General features: G+C 43.9%; 1 protein-coding gene across 2 annotated transcripts in view; it reads left to right on the top strand.

Annotated features, from left to right (window-relative positions):
- The first annotated feature begins 1,890 nt into the window (after window positions 1-1,890).
- stim2b (stromal interaction molecule 2b) overlaps window positions 1,891-20,643 on the top strand; it is a 128,940-nt gene continuing 110,187 nt past the window's right edge. Inside the window, exons 1-2 of one of the 2 annotated variants that reach the window (XM_078215684.1) lie at window positions 1,891-3,370; window positions 3,784-3,974. In XM_078215684.1, coding sequence (XP_078071810.1) covers window positions 3,827-3,974 — 148 coding nt within the window. In that variant the 5' untranslated portion in view covers window positions 1,891-3,370; window positions 3,784-3,826. The remainder of the gene's footprint in view (window positions 3,371-3,783; window positions 3,975-20,643) is intronic. The other variant, XM_078215675.1, reaches the window with a different exon arrangement.

Here is a 20,643-nt window from a genome sequence, read left to right on the forward strand (position 1 = left end):
TTGTCCAGCTACTGTATCAGTAAAGCCACAACACCTGGTATCTTCATGTATCTGCACAGCACTTGTGGCAGAACCTGCCTCTCAAGGATTGACCTCTTCAACCATCAGCAAATGTGTAGCCTATGAAGACATCCCGTTTGAAATAGGCTGATTGTTGTGTGTCTATCATATTTCGTAGATGGAAGGACGAAAAGATGAGAGAGGGTCAGAAGTACCCCAAGCACTTTTGTGGCCATTACAAGCTAAACATTTACCTAAAGGGAAATGACAGCAGTGGGGAGTTGTTCTGAAGGCAAAGAACCTGCTCCAAAAGATCAAGTTGCAATGCCAGGCATGGTGAGAATGTGCTGCAGCAGATCACACACGCTGCAGGGTTGTGATGGTCACTGTGTTGCTCAAGTTGATCTGGCGTGTTATTGCCAGACACTGAACTACAAATGGGATGCATGCACACACGGCGAAAGAATTGCGAGCAGACCCTGTATTTACTTCTTGTGTACAGCTCGGAGCTCTGAGTCACCAGGAAAATGCTGCCAGTGCTCACACGGTAAGAAGTTTAACAACACCAGGTTAAAGTCCAACAGGTTTGTTTGGTAGCATAAGCCACACAAGCTTTCAGAGCCTCAAGCCCCTTCTTCAGGTGAGTGGGAATTCTGTTCACAAACAGGGCATATAAAGACACAAACTCAATTTACATGAATAATGGTTGGAATGCGAATACTTACAGCTAATCAAGTCTTTAAGATACAAACAATGTGAGTGGAGAGAGCATCAAGACAGACTAAAGAGATGTGTATTGTCTCCAGACAGGACAGCCAGTGAAACTCTGCAGGTCCAGGCAGACTGTGGGGATTACAAATAGTGTGACATGAACCCAATATCCCGGTTGAGGCCGTCCTCATGTGTGCGGAAATTGGCTATCAGTTTCTGCTCAGCGACTCTGCGCCGTCGTGTGCAGAAACTGATAGTCAAGTTCCGCACACGAGGACGGGCTCAACCGGGATATTGGGTTCATGTCACACTATTTGTAATCCCCAGTCTGCCTGGACCTGCAGAGTTTCACTGGCTGTCCTGTCTGGAGACAATACACATCTTTTTAGCCTGTCTTGATGCTCTCTCCACTCACCTTGTTTGTAACTTAAAGACTTGATTAGCTGTAAGTATTCGCATTCCAACCATTATTCATGTAAATTGAGTTTGTGTCTTTATATGCCCTGTTTGTGAACAGAATTCCCACTCATCTGAAGAAGGGGCTTGGGGCTCTGAAAGCTTGTGTGGCTTTTGCTACCAAATAAACCTGTTGGACTTTAACCTGGTGTTGTTAAACTTCTTACTGTGTTTACCCCAGTCCAACGCCGGCATCTCCACATCGTGCTCACACGCTCAGGGACAATACACTGGCTGCTGCTGATTGAGTGATGTGATACTCTTACACACAAGGCTATGCTGCCAGTGCTCAGGGACAATATCCTGTCTGATTGACTGTGTCTGAACGATACTGAGTGCGGGGCCAGCGGCTCTCATTCTTTCTCACACACAGAGAATGCTGTTGGCACTGAGGGACAATGCTCCTGTTGCTGCTGATTGACTGTGACACGGTGCCGGGCGGCCCTCTCACACACAGTGCTCTTGTTGCTGTCTGACTGAATGACTGCCTGTCTCTGTGAGTGATGTGAGTGCCGGGCCGGTGGCTCTCTCTCTCTCACACACACAATGCTCCTGTAGCTGTCTGTCTCTGTGTGTGTCTGCGTCTCTGTGTGATGTGATGCCGGGCGGCCCTTCTCTCTCCCTCACACACATTGCTCCTGTTGCTGAGTGAGTGTCTCTGGGTTAGCGTGTGTGTGTTTGAGTGTGTGGTGTGGCAAGTGCCGGGCGGCTCTCTCACACATTGCTCTTGTTGCTGAGTGTCTCTCTGTGATTGTGTGTGGTGTGGTGAGTGCCGGCCGGGCGGCCCTCTCTCTCTCTCATTGCTCCTGTTGCTGAGTGTCTCTGGGTTTCAGTGTGTCTCTGTGTGATTCAGTGTGTGGTGTGGTGAGTCCCGGACGGCCCTCTCTCTCTCTCACATTGCTCCTGTTGCTGAGTGAGTGTCTCTGGGTTTCAGTGTGTGTGTGGTGTGGTGTGGTGAGTGCCGGCTCTCTCTCACTCACACACATTGCTCCTGTTGCTGAGTGAGTGTCTCTGGGTTTCAGTGTGTGTGTGGTGTGGTGTGGTGAGTGCCGGCTCTCTCTCACTCACACACATTGCTCCTGTTGCTGAGTGTCTCTCTGGGTTAGAGTGTGTGCCTCTGTGTGATTCAGTGTGTGGTGTGGCGAGTCCCGGACGGCTCTCTCACACATTGCTCCTGTTGCTGAGTGTCTCTCTGAGTTAGTGTGTGTGCCTCAGTGTGTGGTGTGATGAGTGCTCGCTCTCTCTCGGGCCGGGGACCCGCCTCTGTCTCAGAGCAGCCGCTGCACCAATGCGGCGCTGCCATGTTGTGACACACTGACCAATGGCAAGCGCCAAGGAGCGGCGCCAAAATCCGCCTGCCCCGGGAGCGCGCCCGCGCGACCCGGAGCGGGAGCGCGCACCCTCCCCCGCGCGCTCGTGTGCGAGCTTCCCGAGCAGGTGCACGAGCGGAGGAGGGAGAAAGACAAAAACAAATTTTTTTTTACCAAAAAGTAAACAAAGTTGAGGCAAGCTGGGGGGGGGACCGGGCCGCGCCGCTGGCACGGAGTGAGCGGTCTGGGGACCGGGCCGGGGGACACACTGCAACACCAATGATTATTTATTATTAAACACCGAGACACACAGAGAGCCGCAGCGCCACGCAGCTGCACTCGGCCCGGCTGATGTCACACTATTTGCATACCGACTTCCTCCCTCACTAACAACCCCCCCCAATAACACAACCTCCTCTCCCTCACTCAGCAACACTGCAACTCAAAAGAAACCGGATAGGAAAAGTCATGATGCTGGGGGGAGGAGGAGGCGGCTGAGGGAAAAATCTACTTGTCAGATAAAGTTTCTGCTGAGGAAGAAGGCGTCCAGACGGCTCTTTGAAGAGATGCTGTGTGTGTGGTGGGGGTAGGATTTACAGCTCACATTCTGAGTGAGTGAAGCAGCCACAGCGGCTTCCTGCAGCTTCCTGACTGACTCGGAGATTCCCAGCTGGGCAAGGCAGGGAGATATAGAGAGAGAGTCCCCTTCCCTCAGCTCAACTCCCCTCAATTACCGGCGTCGCTTCCCCTTTGGATCGATGCGGCTTCAATCGCCAGCGACCATTAACTTTCCCACAGATGAAGATCTGTTTGAAGTTCACAAGTGAGGAGGAGCCGCACGGGGAATAAATACTCAGAACAACAGAACGCTCTTGGTTTTGTTTTTAAAAAAGGTGAGGAGCAGATGTATTTCACAGGATTTTGTTTTTAAAAAGGTGATCAGTTGGTGTTGAAGGCTTTCCTCGGGGTGGAGGAAGAGGAGGGGAGATGTGGTTGTGCTGAATGCAGCAGCAGCTGCAATGTCTTTGCTTCGTGTTGCTGATGCTGCTGCGGAAGCGGCGGCTTCTCCCGCTGCTCGTGTTGTGGAGCTCGGAACGCTCCGGACAACATTCGAGCGATTGTGACTCAACAAGAGGCACGTTCCACCCGCTGGTTCCATGCAGCAAGATCATTGCTGCTGCACCCCCTCACATTTACAGCTTCCTCACTCACCGGGATATGCGCGGGGGGGGCGAGAACCACTGCTTCTCACCCGCCAGGGCTACAGCCCTTTTTAATATTCACCGTCTTTTTATTTGTGCACTAGTTCTTCTGGGGGGTCCTCGGCCCGCGTGCTGCTGCTGCTGGCGATGAGGATGGATTGGAGCCGATGTGTCTTGCTGTCTCTGCTGTGGATTCGCTTCTACATTCCCGCCACCTCTCTCAGCCCTTCTTCAGCCGGATCTCCAGCCCACCCCAGCGCCGAGGAAGCATCGGGAGATCCTGACACCCTTGCAGGTAAACTCCTGTGTGCACTCAGTTGTGGTATTTTGCAATTCCGCTTCATCAACAACATCAAATTACTCCTACAGGCAAATACTCAATTAGTTTGTATTAGCCGACTTAATTAAGGATGGAGTTAAGTTAATCTAGCTTGTGGGGGCAGGTCCCTGGCTGTTTTATGAATTTCTACGACACCCTGTAAACACACCGTTGGCAATTATTTTGTCAAAAAGGTTTTGATCACTGTTGACCAGTGAATAAATTGAATTCTGCTTTTATTGCAAGGGGATTCTATTCCTAGTATGCTGTGGATTGAATTCTTCAATTCTGTTCATTTACTATTCGTGTCACTGATCTGTTGAAATTGAATGAAAACAATGTGCAGTTGATGGGACTAAATGGGTTGGCAAAACTTTGATAGATTGAGTTCAATGTGATGAAGTGTGAGCTCACCAATTTAGGTCTTTTTCAGATCCAATCAGAATAGGTGTGGAGGAGCAGAGGGATTTGGGTTTTCATGTCAATGACTCCATGTACGCACACCATTAAAAGTTAGTCCACAATTACAAAAAAAAAATTATTTAGCATGTGCATTGTAACAGAGTCAAGCAATAGCCTTGTCAGTGGCTAGATGGAGCTCTCTAAGTCCACCTTCAACAGTCCAGTCAGTGAACACTCCTGGACAATGTGAATCATTGTTTGGACTGCATCACAGCTGCAGTCTGGATGGTCTTGGTGGTTCCACTGATGTCAGGTTGCTGCACAGAGGCTTTGGCCACTCATTTGGAAATAGTTTAAAAGATGTCATTGTGGGAGATCAGGTGGACATATCATTTATGATGAGAGAGTGATTTCTGGTGGATGTTTTCTCCTGCCAGTCCTCCTGCCATGTTACTATTCCTGCTCAGTGTGCTGGGTTTAACCATATGGAGTGGGGTGAGTGAAGGAGTACAACTAGTGTATCAAGGAGGTCCTTGAATTAGGGCAGGCATAGGTTGGAGTAGGCTGTAACCAACAGCTTGTTTGTTATAGCCACCCTCCTGATGTAGAGGGCTTTGGGGGGGGGGGGTGTGTCAGGCAGTGTTTCTTGGGGCTGGGAACCAGGGGAGTTGATTGAAGAGTACCTGTGATGGGCATTGTTGAGCTGAGTTGCACCTCTAGTTAGGTGTGGGCAGATTGGTATACTGGTGCAAAATATTCTGCACTTGAGTATGTGATGTACTAGGAGAAGAAGTCCTTGGGGTCTTGACCTGTGATCCTCGTGTGATATTGGCCAATTTACTGAGGAGGTGGTTGTGGGTTTTAATGTTTTCTCTGGTCTTGAGGAGGTGGGAATTGTGCTTCAGTCTCTAGCCATCCAGTGTAATGTTCAGTTCCCTCTGAGAGCTGGCATTGTGAAGGTGGGATGTGCTCGAGACTGTTTTGCTGGTGCTGAGTTGTTGGCACTAGGTCTTGCTGTATTCAGACAGCTTTGTAATATCATTGTTTTAATTGTCTTCCATTTCTGAGAGAGTCTGAGTTTGTATGCCACGGCAGATGTCAGCTGAACAGGTAAACTTCCAGTACTGGGTTGGGGGCAGGTTGTTGGTGCACAGGTTTAATAGAGTTGGAGCTAAGAGAAACGCCTTGGGTTCTGCATTCATCTGTTTCCTCCAGGCGCTAGTCTTGCCACCAGTATGCACTCTGAACCATCTGTCGTGGAGTAGCAGTTCGATAGTGTCAGTAACCCATGGAGGGATAACTCTCGATATTTTGACGAAGAGGCCAGTGTGCTGGACTATGGTATGCTGCAGTGAGGTCAAAGAAAATTGCCCTTGCTTTGAGATTAATGAAAGTGGTTAATGCGAGGACCTGATCACATGTGCTTCTATCTTGTCAAAAGCCTGCTTGATCTTCACACAGGATTTGCCACTTCTAGCTTGCTCCACTCTAGCACTTGACACTGTACCACCTTCAAGTGTACTAAGAAGGGATATTGGCTGGTAGTTTGATGGTAGTTTTGGGTCATTGCCTGGTTTCAGAAGACTAAAGACCTGTTTTGGCAGGCAGTCTTCCCTCATGTGCAAAGGAGTGGGCCCCTGGGCCAAGGTGTTGTAGGAACTCAGTGGAGATGTTGTCATAACCAGCAGTGATGCCCAGCTTGACAGATTATAGTACTTTGTTCAACTCCAGGCTGGTGAAGGCTGCAGATCTGGAATTGTGCTGCCTATGGAAGGATCTCCACTGAGTTTGGGTTTGCTTCTTCACTCTGCTATCCAGTGGTGCCTTTCTCGGAGATGGCTCACTAATTGCCATGCTGCTCATCTGTAAATGCCATTAATGGTTGCTGGGCTGCTTTGAAGTGGTATGGATTCTCCAACACTTCCAACTTGAGCAGGTGAAGTCCACGTTCCTGTTTCTTCCCATCTGGCCTGGCAAGCACTGTCCAGAGATTCAGTCTCATTGTCTGGATCACTGGATGACTCGTAATTGTTGGAGTAGGGAGGCAAACTTCTCTTCAGGCAAGGTATATATGCAGTGTCTCATCCCCTTGGAATGGCTCTGGTGCCTGCTTTGTGGATTGCTCTGCAGAAGCAGCTGTATACCAGCTCTGTGGAGATATATCGGGATGGTATCGTTAAACACTTTATTCCGATATCTTTCTGTATTCCTCTTGATTGCAAGTTCCACTGCTGCTTCTTTGAGGTGATGATTTAAAAAAAAGCTTCAATTGCACTCAGAACCCATCTGGAGAATTGCATTTAGTTTTGGCCATTGAACCTCAGATTATAGATATTGGAAAGAGTACAGTCCAGATTCGCCAGAATGGTGCCACATCTTTGATGGTTAAATTTGAATTGATTTATTATTGTCACATGTATTAACATGCAGTGAAAAGTATTGTTTCTTGCGCACTATACAGACAAAGCATACCGTTCATAGAGAAGGAAACGAGAGAGTGCAGAATGTAGTGTTACAGTCATAGCTAGGGTGTAGAGAAAGATCAACTTAATGCAAGGTAAGTCCATTCAAAAGTCTGACAGCAGCAGGGAAGAAGCTGTTCTTGAGTCGGTTGGTACGTGACCTCAGACTTTTGTATCTTTTTCCCGAAGGAAGAAGGTGGAAGAGCGAATGTCTGGGGTGCGTGGGATCCTTAATTATACTGGCTGCTTTGCCGAGGCAGCGGGAAGTGTAGGCAGAGTCAATGGATGGGAGGCTGGTTTGCGTAATGGATTGGGCTACATTCATGACCTTTTGTAGTTCCTTGTGGTCTTGGGCAGAGCAGGAGCCATACCAAGCTGTGATACAACCAGAAAGAATGTTTTCTATGGTGCATCTGTAAAAGTTGGTGAGAGTCGTAGCTGACATGCCAAATTTCCTTAGTCTTCTGAGAAAGTAGAGGTGTTGGTGGGCTTTCTTAACTATAGTGTCGGCATGGGGGGACCAGCTCAGATTGTTGGTGATCTGGACACCTAAAAACTTGAAGCTCTCGACCCTTTCTACTTTGTCCCTGTTGGTGTAGACAGGGGCATGTTCTCCTTTACGCTTCCTGAAGTTGATGACAATCTCCTTCGTTTTGTTGACATTGAGGGAGAGATTATTGTTGCTGCACCAGTTCATCAGATTCTCTCTCATTCCTGTACTCTGTCTCGTCATTGTTTGAGGTCTGACTCACAACGATGGTGTCATCAGCAAACTTGTAAATCGAATTGGAGGGGAATTTGGCCACAGTCGTAGGTGTATAAGGAGTATAGTAGGGGGCTGAGAACACAGCCTTGTGGGGCACTAGTGTTGAGGATGATCGTGGAGGAGGTGTTGTTGCCTATCCTTACTGATTGTGGTCTGTGAGTTAGGAAGTTCAGGATCCACAGAGTCACAGAGGGAGGTGCGAGGCCCAGGCCATGGAGTTTGGAGATGAGCTTTGTGGGAATAACAACAGTGTTGAAGGCTGAGCTATGGTCGATAAATAGGAGTCTGACATAGGTGTCCTTGTTACCTAGGTGTTCCAGGGTTGAATGCAGGACCAGGTTGCACTGATTTTATTTGTGTCCCCTTTAGTCTAGAAGGTTGAGGTGTTTAAAATGATAAAAGGAATTGATAGATAAACTATTTCCTTTGGATGCTTTTCAAGGGATCGAGGACATAGCTGATGGGTAAATGGCACTTTCTTTATGTTCATCTCCTTAATTTGTCCAGTGCATGATACAGGGTGCAATTTGGGGATTACCACCACAATCTGGTGCCCTACTCCTTAAACAACCTTTGTGAGACTTCAAATTCTATGTCATTGGTTTCAAGGTAGGCCTCTCACATCCTTTCCTTAAGATGTTTCATTCTTTCAGTAGCATGGGCTGTGATGTAATACTTAAATGTATAATGTTGTTTGCCCTTTCAACATGTCAAATCTATCACAATCTATATCTTGAGATATCCTGGGGTAGTTGTGTTAAGGCAGCATTAAAAGGATGGAGTTAAGAAATGGTACAGTAGTTGTGCATTTTGGTATTCCCACAGATGAGATAGGAGAGATCTGTGGATAGTTCAGCAATGAGGTTAAGAACAACAGAACAATAACATTTGAACATCGGCTGGAATAAAAGTAATACTTACAGAAAAGTGGACAATGATTATTTGAATGCGTTTGGGAATATTTCCTGGCTCAGTCTGTTTCTAATCCATTAAGTAAAGAAGCATTGCGTTAATTAATTCTGGAAAATTAAGTGGAGTAAATAAATTGACTGTCTTGAGATTATCCATGAGTGTTCTAACATTCCAAATTGCAAAATTTAAAATGTTCTTTCTTTGACCATGCAGCTGATGATCCTGCAGGATGTGGTTCCCAAGCTAGAGAAAGGGGACAGCCTATTTTTAGTGCAACCTTTCTTGCCCTTTCCCCATTTGAGCAGAGAGTATCCTGAAGGGAACTGCTCAGTCACAGAAACTGCTGCCCAAAGACGACTCTGTCCCAAAACAGACATTCACTGACCTTCCTGCATCTGTGGCCTGAGTGCAGATTCTTGACTTGGGCCTCCCAGGTTACAGTTCTATCTCCATCGCCACAGGACTGGGCAAATGTGAGTGATTTGGTTTAACGTGGGATCTTGTGGTGCTGCCATTGGCCGAATAATTTTGAAGGGTCGGTTGTCAGATTTCAGTGATGTGTTGAATCACGATGACCAGGGCCATCTTGCTGCTCCAGCCTTCATCTACCTTTTGCAGCTGGTGTGATGCACTGTCTTCCTTTGTCTGTTTTGCCTTTGAGGACTTATTGGACTGCACTTTGTCACCTACCCTGACCTTGCTGCCTGGTCCTACCTGGAGCAAGGATCCCAATGGCATTGCTGAAGGTATCATTGGAATGCACAGGCCTCTACTCCATCGAGGTGGCGATCAACAGGTGATATGTTGCTAGTGTCAAGACTAAATGGTGAAGATGAAATTAAAGGGTTAGGTTTCACTATTATGGTGAAAGAAATACTTGCATTCACATGGTTCCATTCATGATCACAGGACATCACAAAGCTCTATACAGCCAGTGCAATACGTAAGTGCAGTTACTCTTGTAACACAAGAAATGCAGTATTGAACTTGCACAAAGTGAACACCCACACATAGTAGGACACCAGTGATAGCACCCCTAGTCTTTGAAATAGTACCATGGAATCTTTTCCGTCTGATTCAGAGGGCAGAAGAGGCATTGGTATCATATCTATCTGCCATGATGTATTTTAACATAAGGACCCAGGGTATATCCCAGCTGTATGAAAATAGGTGAGATAAACTTTGCTGATTTTCTTAATGTTTTCCAGGACATCTGATGAAACTAGCTAACAAGATAGTTAACAGAATAGTGATTGGTATGAGGTGTGTCAGCTAAGGTTTGGGTGGGATTGTGAACAAACTCAGTCAAACGTTGGCTCCTCCAACAGCGCAGTACTCCCCCAGTAATGCACTGGAGTGTCAGTCTTGATTTTTATGCCTAATTGTTGGAGTGGGTAAAGTACAGATGTTATAGTGATTTGAAGCAGAGATTATTTCTGAGAAGGGCACTCGCTGAAATCTCCAGAGTGGCACAAGTGTATATTAAATATTTCTATAAAGCAAAATTAAGCTTGCTTACTGTTCTGCTATAGGGACAGTTGTGCCAGGTAAGGCTCAGCAGAATTTTTGTTTTAGAGGTTGTTATGTGACGTTGTTGATACAAATCGAAATGAAAATGCAAAAATGAATAGTCAAATTACTCCTCCAGACCTAATTAAAGCATGTACTGTATCAACACAGGAAGAGGATTAAAAAAAATGTTCCGATTGATTATAGCCAGATGCTGTAGATAAACCAGTTTATGCTCTTGTTACCCTGTGCCTATTAGTACAGCGTCTTTTGGCAAAGGAGCAAAGCAAGTTTCTAATTTGTTAAGCAGGCAATGTAATTAAGTGAAGTGCTAGATCTCTGTACATTTAAACACATGTATTTACAGGCTTCACACTGTCGAGAGTTTTACTGATTTTCAGAAGAATAGGTTTTAAATCTGTAAAAGTAGAATGCTTCAATAAGAGGCTGGCTTAGTTTTGATGTTTTTCCTCCTACAAGTATCCTTTGCATCAATAGCATTTTTATATATTGGTTTTCTTTGTCATGGTTTTGGACTTAAAATGCAAATGATCTAAAGAACGTGATTCTGCTGCTGTTGGCTCATAACTGGCAGCAGTGGACCACACGTTTTTGAAACTGGTGTTCCAGGAATCATGGCACAGTCACAACATCAAAGTTACAGTTTAAAGAAAGTAGAATTAAACACGTTACTGTGCATGTGACAGTGCAGTTTATGTGCATCAGCTTCTCCTCCTGTTTACCTCGTATGCTTCTGTCTGCCATGATGTATTTTAACATAAGGACCCAGTATACCCCAGCTGTGTGCAAATAGGTGAGATAAACTTTACTGATTTTCTTAATGTTTTCCAGGATATCTGATGAAACTAGCTAACAAGATAGTTGACAGAATAGTGATTAGTATGAGGTGTGTCAACTAAGACTTGGGTGGGATTATGAACAAACTCAGTCAAACTTTGAGCCCAGCATTTCTGAGCGAGCTGATATTTGACAGCTATTTGGAGGAATAGTTTAACTTTGAACATCACGGAAGGATGGAATACGAATCTGTGATCTCCTGACCGTCAACTTTCTGGTTTTAAATATGCCAATAGGATTGTTGCCAAGTGAGTATAATACTACATAACGTTCTGTTTTCTCTTTTCATTTCACTAATTTTCTTTCCCACTGAATGTTCATGTAGTCCCAGTACTTTGCTGTGAATTTCACAATGCTTCTTGTCCGTTTGGCTCAGTTGGTAGCCCTTTTGCGATAACCGGGTGTGATACTTCTAAAGTAATTCACTGACTTTGAAACTATTTGTGTAACCTTCAGAGTGTGATCGATATTACAAAAATGCAAATAAAAGCAAAATACTGTGGATGTTGGAAATCTGAAGTAAAAACAGAAAAGGCTGGGTAAACACAGCAGGTCTGGCAGCATCTGTGGAGAGAAACAGAGCTAATGTTTTGTATCCAAATGACCCTTCTGCAGAACCTGTCCGCTGAGTTTATCCAGCATTTTCTGTTTATATTATAAAAATGCAAGATCTTTCCTTTCTTTTGTCCTAGTTCTCTTTTTTTCTCCTTTTGGTTATTCGCAACAATAACCGTCTACAATAGTGACTTTAACGTAATTAATGTCCCAGTGTGCTTCACTGAAAATAGACAGAAGCTAATCAATAGTAAGAGTTAGGAAAATAAGACTTGGTCAGAAAGTTAGGTTTTTGAGAAGGAAGGATTATTATTGAAGAGTAGGACTGAGATGGTTAAAGTTTGACAGAGAGAGAGCAATGTTTTGAAGACCAGACGCAGCTGACTGAAGAGTTATTTGTTATTTTGTAAGGCTGTTGGAAGTCGCAAAGATTGAGTGGAGCAAGGACAAAGATTTTGACTTTAATGCACATTGAGATAGGGAACCAGCAGAATTCAGTGAGAGTGAGAGTCATTGATCAGCAGGCCTTGGGGAGGGCTGGGTGTGAATGGTGGAGTTTTAGAATTTGTTTTGCTAGATGAGGTGAAGGGGGTGGTGCTGGTGAGAAGGAAGTTGGTGACATTTTCAATCACAGGATATTAGAACCAAGCCCAAAATACAAACAGAAATGTTTGATAGAGTTCACTGGGTATGGACCAGGAACAGAAACTTTCGATGATTCTTCCCTTCTTAAACCAATGCTCCTCTCTCGAGCTCACAACATTGCTTGCCTCTGCTATTTGTTCATTCCCATTGCTGCTGAAAAGCTTTACCGTGCCTCTGTCACCTCCAGATAATGATTATTCCATTGCTATTCTCATGTTCTCATTATTAATGCATACATTCCAAAATCCTCCTTCTCATCTGTTATTTTCTTCCTGATTTCCTCCTCCATTTGTGACCTCATCCATTTCTATTCTGATAACGTGGCATTGAATAAACTTGCACAAATCTTGTATTGCTGCCTGTACCTTCCGCAATTCTTCTTTGACCCTTTATGCACCTGCTCTCTCCTTCTACTCCATCCTTGATAGAAATAAGGGACTTTAGTTATGTGGAATGATGAGAGAAGCTGGATTGTGCTCCTTGGATCAGAGACAGTTAAGGAGAAATTTTAGAGGTGGTCAAAATTATTAAGGATTCAGAGAGAGAAATGAGGAGTACTGTTACACTCATAGGAAGGTTAATAACCAGGGAATAGAAGGCTTTGTCTGCTTGAAAGCTGTTGTAAATTTCACTGAAAACTGCACAATTTTGCCACCATGAATTTCCAATATATGTTCCCAGCAGAAAAGACATCTCAACGGAAGGCAGGAATTTAACCTTCTAATCTGGTTTGTTTAAATTAGGATTATTGGCTAAAGTGGATTGGCAACTTTGGCAGAAGCACTAGTGATTTCATAATGACAAAGTATTTTTGTTTAAAAACCATCATGCTACTCTGAAACATTCTAGCACACTCGGATCATCGTGTTGTGTATGATGTTCATCGCATATCTTTAGGTTTTGCATGATTTTTTGGGGCGGGGGGGGGTGAAGGGAGTAAATTTGAAAATATTCCTCGGGCGATAAAATGGGATGCTTCGACTCCATGTGGGAATGGATTATTCATGGTCTTTTGAAGAATAGAGACTTGGTGGGCAGGACAGACCTCTTGTTCAGTTAACTTGCATTCTTCAGGCGAAATATAAGATTGAAACATACTGTTTCACAGAACAGCAAGAGAATATAAGTTGGAGTATGAGAGAAATCTAGCAAGCTTATAAAAATGAGCAGTAAAAGCTTCTATGGGTATATAAAAAAGAAACCAGTACCTCAAGTAAACATTTATTCCTTAGAGGATGGCACTGGAAAATTGATAATGGGGAAATGACAGTGACATTGAACAGACACTATGGGTGGGATTTTCCAGCTGCACTCGTCCCAAAACTGGAAAATCCCACCCGAGGTCAGTGGAGCTTTGCATGACTGCATGGCTTTTGATAATGTGCCACATAAAATGTCACTGTGTGAGGGAAATGCTCTTGATGTTGGGGATGATGTATTAGCTTGAGTAGAAGACTGGTTAACTAACAGGAAATGGAGAGTGGGGATCAATGGGCCAATTTCAGGATGGCAGACTGTAACTACTGGAGCACTGCAGGGAGCGGTGCAGGGGCCTCAACTATTTACATTCTGCATTAATGATTTGGATAAAGGGACTGACTGCATTGCAGCCAACTTTGCTGATGATACAAAGATACGCAGGAGAGCAAGTTTTGAAGAGAATGTGAAGCGTCTGCAAAGGAATATAGATGGGTTAAATGAGTGGGCAAAACATGGAGTATAAATGTGGGAAAATGAACTTGTCCAATTTGACAGAAGAATAGAAAAGCAGTTTATTATGGAGAGAGATTGCAGAACTTGGTGGTACAGAGGGATCTGGGTGTCCTGGCACAGGAATCACAAAAGAGTAGCGTGCACGTGCAGCAAGTCGTTCAGAAGGCGAATGGAATGTTGGCCTTTATCGCAAGGGGCTGGGTGTTGAAGTACAATTGTTAACAACGGAAGAGGGAATTGGTGAGATCATGCCTGTGTCTCGTTTCCTGGAATGTAGCAGTTACCTTATGAGGAAAGTTTGAGCAGTTTGGGTCTGAACTCTAGGGAGTTTAGAAGGATGAGAGGTGATCTTATTGAAACATACAAGATTCTGAGGGGACTTGTAGTTGAAGTAAATGCTGGGAGGACGTTTCCCCTCGTGTTTGGGGGGGGGCGGGGCGGCGGGGGGTGGGAAGCAGTTTTAAATCAGAGTTGTCCCATTTAATACTAAGAGGCATTTCTCCTGAGAATTGTTAATGTTTGGAATTCTCTTCCTAGGCTAGGTCATTGAGTATATATATATTTTCAAAGCTGAACTAAACAGAGTTTTGACCAACAGAAGAGTTAAAGGTAATAGAAAACTGGAGTTAAGGCCACTGTCAGATCAACCATGATTTTATTGAATGGCAAAACAGGCTCGTTGGGCTGACTGGCCTACTTCTGCTCCTGTGTAACTCTTGTGATCTTTGCAATATAGTGGCACAATATGGTTGGTGCAAGTTTTCAGTATGTTAGTTATAAGCACGCACGCATAATAGAAATCTATTATTTAATATTAAAACCGACTTTACTAGAAAAAAGAGGGTCTAAAAGTACTAGGAGCTATAAAATTCCCATGGTACAGTAAGCAGTGCACATGGAGTTGTACTACTGTAATAAGACATTTAGAGGCAATGACTGCTTGGCAGTAATTACTTCTGAGCTTCACACGGTTTTAGTACTTCCTGGTAATGTGTGGAGAAAGTAAGCCTGCAAGTGTGCTGTGTCTTGTTGCATGTGTCTCATGATTCTAGCATTGGATGTCTGTAAATAAATTAGCTGCTGGCATAGTGAATTGTGTGAACTGCTGGTATAACATACAAGCATGAGCAATTTTAAAGAATCTCTTTTTTCCCTAATTACAAATTGTATACAAATTATGAATGTTTTGCATCTTTTGTCCTGGCGTTCTGTAAAATTGCAGCATTTGTACAGACGTGCAAAATTATCGCGGGTTGTGTTTAAATAGTGGATATTTGGGGCTGTTGATACAAGAGTGGCTGTTTGTTGTTCAGGTTGTGGTTCAGCAGTGCCTGTTTCCTTGATAATTAACCATAGAGAATTGAAGCACATCATGTGCCTGAGTGCTCAGCATACCCGTAGTTCACTGAGTATCTTTTTGTTATTGTTTTTAATGACCCAAGTCTTGAGAACTTCTTTGCTTAACTGTCTTGCGTGCAGTCATTTCCAATGTGGTTAGTGTGTGAAATGTTAATTTTTTAACAACTTGCTTAAATCAATTAATATTCATTCCCAGGCTTCTTTTCCTCAGATTCTGAGGAGATTTTTCAGTTGGTTAAGAAAATATGTGGCCTGACTCCCTTCTCTATTTTTTGCTCTTGATCAGATCTTTGTGTCTTCTTTTGATCATTAAGGTCCGAATCGAGGATCCAGCACGTGGGGAGTAGTGGGGATGTGAACTTGTGGTGATTAACACATTTTGAAATTGTGGATTGAGCATCAGTGCGCTGCCAATCGCACTTGCATTATGATTCAGTTAATAGGAGTTCATTCTTGAACCTTTAAATGTGTTTTGTCATCAAAATGTGTGATGTTAATAATGCTGGAGAAAAGAGCACAATTCCTCCTGGGAGTGAAATTCATCTTGGGCTTTAGTTGGTCATTTCTGAATTTTCTTGGAAAATAAAAAAAAAATAGCAGGTGTCTGAACAGCTGGCCGATTCACTGCCTCTCATTCTAACCCCACCAACATTGAACTTCATCCTCGTGGTCTCAGCATCAGTTACTTCCTTGGCCTATGTATGGTAATCCCTTTATTGTGTCCTGTGCACCTATGCTTGAACTCAAAAGAACATCCAAAACCTGCACCGGTGTAAATTTCCCCACTTCCTGAGTCCTTCTATTTGTTTGCTGAGGAAATGTGAAGGTTGCTGGCTGGGCTGGCATTTGTTGCCCATCCCTAATTACCCTGGAACTAACTGGTTTGCCATTTCAGAGGGCATTTAAGAGTCATCATAGAAACCCTACAGTACAGAAAGAGGCCATTCGGCCCATCAATTCTGCACCGACCACAATCCCACCCAGGTCCTACCCCCATATCCCTACATATTTTACCCACTAATCCCTCTTACCTACGCATCTCAGGACACCAAGGGCAATTTTTAGCATGGCCAATCAACCTAACCCGCACATCTTTGGAATGTGGGAGGAAACCGGAGCACCCAGAGGAAACCCACGCAGACACGAGGAGAATGTGCAAACTCCACACAGACAGTGACCCAAGCCGGGATTCGAACCCAGGTCCCTGGAGCTGTGAAGCAGCAATGCTAACCACTGTGCTACCGTGCCGTCCCTGCTACCGTGCCGCTACCGTCATCAAGCATATTGCTGCGGCTCTGGAGTAGCATGTAGGCCAGACCAGGTGAGGGTGGCAGATTTCCTTCCCTTAAAGGACATTAATGAACCAGATGGATTTTGATGACAATCGACAATGGGCACATGGTCACTGTTAGACTTTTAATTCCAGATTTTTTTTATTGAGTTCAAATTTCAATATCTGCCGTGGTGGGATTTGAACCTGGGCCCCCAGAGCATTATGCTGGGTCCCTGGATTACTAGTCCAGTGACAATACCACCACACCAGCGCCTCCCCAATCCTGGCACCTCTGTTGAGATTGCTGTTTGATGCGGGATTTGTTCTTATCCTGGATTTGTCTCTCTGTTAGGAACTGGGTTACGATTGCCTGAGCACATTTCATATAGAAGTGTATTGCTGGTGGAGGCAGGAGGCTCCACTCTTCTGTCTGGATGTAATCTAAAGTCAGATGCTGAAGAAGAAAGGGCTAGTAACACACTGTACCACTTTGTCCCCAATGAGTTGAATAGCTTTTGTTATAAATTACCATTTAATGAATAATAATTTGTTCAGATTGCATTCTGGTATGTTTTAGCTCCATTTAACACAATCTCTTCTAATTGAACCCGATATATTTGAAGTTTCTGTTTTGGCATATCATAAAAATATTTGTATGGAATTTGTCCATCATTTGTAAATGATTGTCTCAGTTAAGAAATGTTTCCTACCTGGAGCTCATTTCTGAGTCACTGGTAATTGTTACTGAATCAAATGTACACATTCCCACTAAATTGCTCATTTACTTTACTGGAAATTATGAAAGGTTATTTTCCCTGCACACCACAGATAAAATAATGCATGTTCACCAACTTCTTATTTTCTTTTATATTCTGCAGTTTGTGTTAAAGGAAATTGGTAAAAAATTCTACTAAATGATATGATTTCACAGGACCTTTGATAATTGAATTTGTGATTTTAAAAAAATAGTAATTTAATGGATGATGGTCCAACTATTTAAATAATAAGCCCTGAATTTTGAATTATATCGGTCATTGTGGATGTAATGTTTGGAGGTTATGTAAGGTTTGAGAGTTCTGTCATTTCAATTGAAGTGCTGCTTAATGGAGCTGGTATTTTTGTCCATTAAATTATCACTTGCCGCACGTTAAACCATATAATTCTAAACTTGTCATTGCCAGTAGTGTTCGTAGTTTAGGAAAAAATATGTGAAGTCAAGATATGTTAGGGTAATAAAATTGCTGCTGCTGTGCTGTGTTGCTCGTGCTACAGATAAGCTTGGTAAATTGCACCTGTTTTACAGCCTGTCCCAATTTCCTACTGTCAGCTCACGTGATTATAGTGCGTCCAGCTAATGTAAAGGGAGTTGGCGCTGTGAGGTTAGAGGAGCCATTTTCTGTTGACAGCTTTATTAAATGTGACGCTCGTTTAGGATTCCATGTCCTTTGTACCTGCAGCCTTGTGGAGGATCCCTACTTTTTATGCAAATCGTTGGTTTGTTGTGCAAAAGGCTTCCTCAAGTAGAGTATTTTCTTTTGCAAATGAAGTCAAACAAATCTCCCACAACAAAATGGGAGGGTTGACCCTGGAGTGGTTGTTCTTTCTGTTAAAGGAAATGTATTATTCCTATCCACTCTTTCTAGGCCCTTTTATAATTTGATACGCAGCAATTAATTCTACTCTTAGCCTCTTCTGTTCCCAAGAAAATTACCCCAGTCTATTCAGTGTTCCCCTCATTGCTAAAATTATCATAGATCATAGAATCCCTACAGTACAGAGTCTGTACCGACCACAATCCCACCCAGGCCCTATTCCCGTAACCCCGCACATTTACCCTGCTAATCCCCCTGACACTAGGGTCAATTTAGCATGGCCAATTAACCTAACCTGCACATTTTTGGAGTGTTGGAGGAAACCCACGCAGACATGGGGCGAATGAGGAAACTTCACACAGACAGTGACCCAAGGCCAGAATTGAACCTTGGGTCCTGGCACTGTGCGACAGCAGTGCTAACCACTGTGCCACCGTGCCGCCCACATTCTACATTCTTCATTTAATTCTACATTCCTGGCAACAACCTCATAAATCCTATCTGTACTTTCCCTGATGTGAGCACCTCATTCCTGCAGTGGGCTGGCCAGAAGTGTGCATAGTTCTTCAGCTGTGGTCTTTGGGCTTCTCAGGCATGTATGTTTTGTTCATTGGTCATTCAGATTCATTATTATGTTGACTGTGCTTTCAGTAATGGTTATTTTGTAAAAATTGAACGTAGTTTAGTTCTAGGCTTGTTGTTAAAAGAAAATAAAACATTAGGTCAAGATTTGAATAAGGGAATGTTCAAGTTTGCCTTGTTTTGAAAGGACCAGGCTATAAAAATATTACTCTGAGCCTTCTGACCCTGAGTCACATTGACACTATGTACTATCTGAACATGGACCCAAATGTAGATGATGTAAGTAGTCAGGCTCTCTAGCCTCACTGTCTCTGGGTTTTATTTGGATCTATCTCCTGGCCATGTATAATGTCAGTTTGACTTGGAGGCAGGACTTCCACCTATAAGTCAGGATGTGGTAAGTGCAAACTCCACTTTTGATCTTTTGTTACACTTGGTATGAGAATTTTGTCGTTCAGGCGTGATTCTGGAATCCATCATTCGCAATGTTGTGAATATATTTGTTTGCTGATACTGCCAGAAGTAATTTCTGACTTGATATTTTTTCTCCTGAATTCTGAGGCAGGTTTACATGCAAAAGAAGGTGACTTCCCGCTGAAATATTTCCAAGTGTTGTAATTGATCAAAAACAAAATTTATCCCCTTTTTTATGTTTAAGAGATGGGTTTTAAAAATAAATGTTTTTGTCGGTTCAGTTTTTGCTTGAGCATCACCGCAAAAAAACCACATCTTCTACCAAAATATCCTGTCCAATCACTTTCATACTCTTGGATTTGCTGTGTTGTCCAATTGTGCTGTCGGTAGAATGAAGTTTGCTCGAGGCAATGGAGCTTTGAAGGATTGGTAAAGTACCAAGTCTTTGATGATTCACTGGATTGCTGGAAGTTTTGTCCCCTTAGTTTTAATTCCCCATGTTCTTGAATCCAATCCTTGCTGATATTTTTTAAATTGACTTTTGTGAGATGTGGGCGCCGCTGGCGAGGCCAGCGTTTATTGTCCATCCCTAATTGCCTTTGAGAAGGTGATGACGAGCTGCTTTCCCTGAGGTATAGGTTCGCCTAGAGTGCTGCTGGGAAGGGAGTTCCAGGATTTTGACCTGGCGACATTGAAGGAATGGCAGCGATATATTTCCAAGTCAGGACGGTGAATGGCCTGGAGGGGAGACTCCGGGTGGTGCTGATCGCGTGTGTCTGCTGCTCTTGTCCTTCGTAAAGTTTAAAGTTTTAGACAACAGTGGTCCTGGCTTGGAAGGTACTGCTGAAGGAACCTTGGTTAGTTTTTGCAGTGCATCTCGTAGATGGTACACTCTGTTGCCTCTATCTGTCAGTGGTGGAAGTAATTACTGTTTGTGGATGCTGTGCCAACCAAGTGAGCTTTCTTGTCTCGGATGGTCTTGAGTTTCTTGAGTGTTGTTGGAGTTGCAGTAATCCAGACAAATGGAGTTTATTCCCTCAGACTCCTGATTCTGCCCTGTAGATAGTGAACAGGCTTTGGGGGAATCAAGAGGTGAGTTAATAGCCACAGGGTTTCTAGCTTCTGACCTGCTGTTGTAGCCACAGTATTTACATGGCTAATCCAGTTCAGTTTCTGGCCAGTGATAACCCCCAGCCATGTTCTCAGTGTGGGATTCAACGATGGTGATGCCACTGAATGTCCAAGGGCGATAGTCAGATTCTTGCACGTTGGAAATGGCCTTTGTCTGGGTACGAATGTTGTTTCCCACTTGTCAGCCCAAGCCTGAGTGTTGTAAAGGCCTTGCCATTTGGGCATTGATTGCTTCAGTATCTGAGGAGCTGCGAATGGTGCTGAACATTGTGCAATCATCAGCAAACATTCCCACTTCTGACATGATGGAAGGAAGGCCTTTGTTGAAGCAGCTGAAGATAGTTGTGTTTAGGACACTACCCTGAGGTACTCATGCAGTGTTGTCCTGGAACTGAGATGATTGGCCTCCAACCACCACAACCATCTTCCTTTGTGCTAGATTCGAAACAATGGAGAGCATTGCTCCTGATTC

This window comes from Mustelus asterias, chromosome 1 (assembly GCF_964213995.1).
Source record: "Mustelus asterias chromosome 1, sMusAst1.hap1.1, whole genome shotgun sequence".
NCBI classification, from domain to species: Eukaryota; Metazoa; Chordata; class Chondrichthyes; order Carcharhiniformes; family Triakidae; genus Mustelus; species Mustelus asterias.